Source organism: Galeopterus variegatus, unplaced genomic scaffold (genome assembly GCF_000696425.1).
Source record: "Galeopterus variegatus unplaced genomic scaffold, G_variegatus-3.0.2 Scaffold1985, whole genome shotgun sequence".
NCBI classification, from domain to species: domain Eukaryota; kingdom Metazoa; phylum Chordata; class Mammalia; order Dermoptera; family Cynocephalidae; genus Galeopterus; species Galeopterus variegatus.
The window spans coordinates 6720-12307 of NW_007728096.1; the positions used below are offsets into that span (position 1 = coordinate 6720).

Genomic DNA, 5588 nt, shown 5'->3' on the forward strand with positions numbered 1-5588 from the left:
AATTGCTTAATATTAATATATATTATCTTCCACATATAGAAATAAAACCATAAAATAAAAGAAAATGTGGCACATATTCACATCTGCATACACAATTTTAGGCAGATAGAACTGGCAATTTGCTTTCTTATTCTTTTCACACATTTGATTCACACTTTTTAAATTTTAATAAAATGTTTTAAGCTACAGAAAAGTAGAGAGATGGCAGCGCTCCCGCGGAGGGTTTGGATCCCATGTAGAGACCGGTCCGCTCACTGGTTGAGCGCGGTGCGGGCACGACACCGAGGGTTGCGATCCCATTACCGGTCACGAAAAAAGACAAAAAGGAAAAAAAAAAAAAAAGAAAAGAAAAGTAGAGAGAATAATGTTGCCAGCACTCCATAATTATCTTGTAGGTTTGTCAAATCTTAATGATGCCATATTTGCGCCAGATAACATTTTGTAATTTAGGTTTTTTTAACAAGTAATACATTTATACGTTCAAAAAAAGTATACTTAAGTTCCCATCCCACAGGTATTAGTTATAAATATATTTTCCCCTAGTTGTGTGTTTATACAAGCAAATACAAATATTTTAATATATTTTTTGTTTTTTTATTGAAACATAATTGTACATGTATTTTATTTAAAAAAATCACTTTTTTAAAAAATAGAAAACACAGTTTTGACATTTTTCTTTATGTCTACACTCCTAACCCTAATTCCTTACCACCTCTTTTTCTCAGTTCATTAGTCAATAAACAAATAATAAAACTCTCTTATTCAACGCATTCTGCTGTTAATTCTGAAGATGCGGTAATTTCTTTTCCAATACTGCTTGCCTCTATTCTTTTTACTCCATCCATAACTCAGTTTTCTAAAAACTGGGACCTACTTACAAAGTGCAAAGTGCCCAGAGAATAACAAATATGAAATTCATGCAAATAAGGAGGCTTAACTCCTCCCAGAAATTCAGGAGGGCGGAAGCGACGGGATGAGCAGGAAAGGCGGGAACCGCGTGGGTGGGCGGGAACCGCGTGGGTGGGCGGGACCGCGGAAGGCGGGTCCTGCAGGCACCGCCCAGACAGTACGCAGATTTGGCGCCACACGCTGAGCTCTTCTCGCGGCAGGAGCTGAAGAGTATCGCGAGAAGCACGACTTCCTTTCCCCGGTGAGCACCGCGCGAGGCTGCTTCGGTCTGCGTGAGGTGAGAGCCGGTTGGCGGCCGAACTGGGCTTTGGAGGGGAGAGGCGGCCCTGGTAGCCAGACTGACGAGCGGCAGAGCTGGGCGGTCGCAGGCAAGGGGTGAGCAGGCTGGAGGACAGGAGCGAGGCGGACCTGGCCGCAGCGGGACAGGAGAGGGAGGGCGCACCGGCCTCGACCCGTGGGGGCGGGCACGTTTACCTCTTGTTTAGGTTTCGGGGCTGCCTCTCACTAAACGGAGCCTTTTAGCCGGAGGGAACGTGTTTGTGATGTCTTTACATCCCCAGCTTATGTACAGGGCTTCTAAACGTAGAAGGGGTCCTGTGAATGTTGAAGGAATGAATGAGGTTGGAGAGAGAAAAGACAGGGAAGCGAGGATGAGAAGGTTGGAGAAGAGGGATGGGAGTTTCGATGTTTTTAGGGGTGGCACCCGAGGGGGACATCTAATCAGCCTGATAGGACTTACCTTGCGACGAGGGGCTTCTGTTTTGACAACTTGGGAAAAGTTGGACATTGGAAACGGAAGGTCTGGGAATGAACCGTGGTTTGGACAACAAGTTTATTACCTTCAGTCCTCTGGGAGTTTGAGGAGGAAGTTAAGACAATTTCATCAATGTCTAGAAAGAGACAGTTATACCATCATTGTCAAGGAGTGAAAGAAGTGTAGTGAACATCTTATTCACCACAAATATTAAGAAAAAACATTTTACGGACAAGCTCCACCCCATGCGTGGTCAGTTCCCTATTACACTCAATGTAGTTCGTGCCTGTCATCACACTCAATGTTCCCTGTCAGTCAAAAAGGTCTGAACCCCACTTCTCCTCAGAAGGCCTAATTTGAACGGGGCTAAATATACTTCTTGTAGCTAGGAAACTACTGTAGATTTTGTGACCTCTAACCGTCTTTCCAGTTTTGAAAATCAGTGGTTCTTGTAGCTTACTTGAAGATAAGTGGGTCATCATCAGAAGTTGATACTTTTTTTTTTTTTTTTTAAGATGACAGGAAATGGGATCTTAACCCTTGACTTGGTGTTGTCAGCACCACGCTCTCCCAAGTGAGCTAACCGGCCATGTCTATATAGGGATCCGAACCCGTGGCCTTGGTGTTACCAGCACCACACTCTCCCGAGTGAACCACAGGCTGGCCCTGATACTTTGTTTTTATGCATTTATGGTCATAGAAATTTAGAATTAGAGGGCTGGCCAGTTAGCTCAGTTGGTTAGAGCACAGCCTTATGACACCAAGGTCCCAGGTTCAGATCTGTGTATTGGCCAGCCACCAAGAAAATAAATAGAACTGGAGAGATTTTAGAGGTCATCTAACTCCAGTGGTTTTAGTTTGGGGGAAGCTTTGGAATTCCTTTCTTGCGTTCTTTCATTCAAGAAATATATATGTATTGAGCACCTGCTGAGTATCAGCTTTAGGGGTACAGCAGTGGAGCACAAAGAGACCTACCTGGTCGTTACCCTTTTAGAGCTACAGTCTAATATGGGAGATAAACATTAACCGCACAAATCATAATATTGATACTGGATAAGTGCTATGAAACTTGTACTTGATACTATGAATGCTTATTGAAGAGAGATTTAACTTAGGCAAATTGGGGTGGACTTCTCTGAGGAGGTGGATAGTTGAGATCTGAAAGATGAGGAGTTGGGCTGGCCTGTGGCTCACTCGGGAAAGTGTGGTGCTGATAATACCAAGGCCACAGGTTCGGATCCCATATAGGGATGGCCGGTTAGCTCATCAGGTGAGTGTAGTGCTGACAACACCAAGTCAAGGGTTTAGATCTCCTTACCTGTCATCTTAAAAAAAAAAAGAAAAAGAAAAAGATTAGGAGTCAGGGAATAGCTTTCCCCTTTTTTTTTGGCTGCTGGCTTGTATGGGGATTTTTTTAATTTTAAATATTATTTTATTTACATTCTATGAAGTTGTTGTGGAGCAGTTGGGAAGGAGGGTGAGAGGGGAAAGGAGAAGGAAATGGGATGGAAAAAGGAAGGAGAAGGGGCAGGAGTGAGGCCTGTGGCACCCCCCTCATTCCCACAGGGGAGACTAGGGGGCTTCCAGTGGTGGTTTGGTCATTGCTGGGCTAGGTGCAGATGTCAGCAGGGTGTGGCAAAAGCCCTCGCCCCCCACTACCTCAGCTCGGGAACCCGGGGTTCTTCTTGCTGCAGCTCAGTGGTCATCACTGGGCTGGTTGTGCATGTAAGGGGGGCATGCTGAGGCCTGGGGTGTATGGGGTTCTAAATCTGTGACCTTAATGTTAGCAGCATTACGCTCTCCCAAGTGAGTTAACCGGATAGCCCCCAGGGAATAGCATTCAAGACTGGAAATAGCATTTGCTAAGATCCAGTGGTCTGAGGGATATAGCTCTTTCAGTGAACTGAAAGAAAAAGCATAGGATGGTGTGAAGTCTGGAGAGATAGGAAGAAGCCACATAACACAGGGCCTTGGAGTTTTATCTTTATCCTAAGAGTGATCAGAAGCCATTGAAATTCTTAAGCCAATTCATATCAGTTTTACATTTTCTTTTCTTTCTTTTGTTTTGGTGGCTGGCCAGTATGGGGATCCAAACCCTGGGCCTTGGTGTGATCAGCACCGTACCCTAACCAAGTGAGCTAACTGGCCAGCCCAAGCTTTACATTTTCAAAGGTTCAGTTTAGTTATAATATGGAAAATGGATAGAAGGAGGCAAAAGTAGATGGGAGTAATGGAGTAATCCAAGGAAGAAACTTTGGAAATTGGTTATGGAGATAGAAATGGACAGATTTAAGGCATATTTAGGAAGTAAAATGGATGGGATATGTGGTGTAGGGGGAAGGAAGTGTCAAAGATGACTTGTAGGTTTCTGACTTGCATAGCTGGATAGATGTCATTCACTGAATTAGGAAATTTTGAAGTTCAGTTTTGTACATGATGAGTTATAGGTGCCTTTGTGACATTTGAGAGCTGTAAAGTAGGGATCTGGAACTCAGAGTTAAGGCCTAGGGTGGAGATAAAAATTGAGTCATCTATAAAAAAGTTATTGTTAGGGCCATGTGCATAAGTGATTGAAGAGATGGCCTAGGATGGAGTCTTGGAAACTTAGTGGCCAGGTTAGAAGATGAACCTGCAAAGAAGATCCAGGAAGAGTGTCCAGAAAGGGAGGAAAGCCAGGTGAGTACAGAAGTCAAGGAAAACATTTTTCCAGTAAAAGGGATTGGCCAAAAGTATCAGATGTTGCTGAGAGGTCTACTAAAATGGTACTGAGAAACATTCTTTCCAGTTATCAACCTGAGGATAATTTCCATTCATCAAAGGAAGTCTTACCGGGCCGGCCCGTGGCTCACTTGGGAGAGTGCGGTGCTGGTAACACCAAAGCCATGGGTTGGGATCCCTATATAGGGATGGCTGGTTAGCTCACTTGGGAAAGTGTGGTGCTGACAACACCAAGTCAAGGGTTAAGATCCCCTTACCGGTCTTTTTTTTAAAAAAAAAAAAAAAAAGTAAATCTTACCTAGAAGACCAATATATAAACAGGTTTTTTAAAAAGCTGCTCTGGTGTAAGTGGGGGTGAAGTAGCTATGCCCTACTTATTTCTTATTTTCTTATTTACTTTTGGGTCACAGTTTGAAACCCTCTGAAAAATCAAATTCATCCTTTTATGGTAGAAAAAATTCACATAGGTGACGTAAAATGATTTGTTCAAAATCATATAGTTATTCAGCTATGGGGTCTGCGTTAGAATTCAGTTCTTCTGATTTTCAGCTTTGTCCTTTTTTCTACTTCTTTTCATGATGTGTGAGTTTGAAATGTGGTTTAACTGAAGCACATGAATTTTGCTGTACACGGAATTTGATGTGTAATAGGAAGACTATTTGTTTGGGGTTTTTTTTTTTTTTTTTTTTTTGGTGGCTGGCTGGTGCAGAGATCCAAACTTGTGACCTTGGTGTTAAAGGTTGTGCTCTAACCAACTAAGCTAACTGGCCAGCCCAGGAATACTACTCGGATGAATAAAAATAATTTTACTTTTTTTCTCCCAGAGGAAAAGATGCTAGAACCACAGGAGAATGGCTTGATTGACCTACCAGATTATGAGCATGTAGAAGATGAAACTTTTCCTCCTTTCCCACCTCCAGCCTCTCCACATGGTGAAAGAGTTGAACCTGATGAAGGTTTGTCTAGAGAGTTTCAAAAAAAAAGTCTTCCATGTTCAGTTATCCATCTGTCAGCTTAGAAATTATACATTTATAGGCCGGCCTGTGGCTCACTCGGTAGAGTGCGGTGCTGATAACACCAAGGCCACGGGTTCGGATCCTATATAGGGATGGCCGGTTTGCTCACTGGCTGAGCGTGGTGCTGACAAAACCAAGCCAAGGGTTGAGATCCCCTTATCGGTCATCTTTTAAAAAATAAAAAATAAAAA

The 5588-nt window shown here is 43.1% G+C and overlaps 1 protein-coding gene across 4 annotated transcripts in view; it reads left to right on the forward strand.

Annotated features, from left to right (window-relative positions):
* Window positions 1-1120: 1120 nt before the first annotated feature.
* Window positions 1121-5588, forward strand: part of TIPIN (TIMELESS interacting protein) — a 14954-nt gene continuing 10486 nt past the window's right edge. Inside the window, exons 1-3 of one of the 4 annotated variants that reach the window (XM_008579939.1) lie at window positions 1171-1186; window positions 4216-4339; window positions 5206-5337. In XM_008579939.1, coding sequence (XP_008578161.1) covers window positions 5214-5337 — 124 coding nt within the window. In that variant the 5' untranslated portion in view covers window positions 1171-1186; window positions 4216-4339; window positions 5206-5213. The other 3 variants (XM_008579936.1, XM_008579940.1, XM_008579938.1) reach the window with 3 other exon arrangements.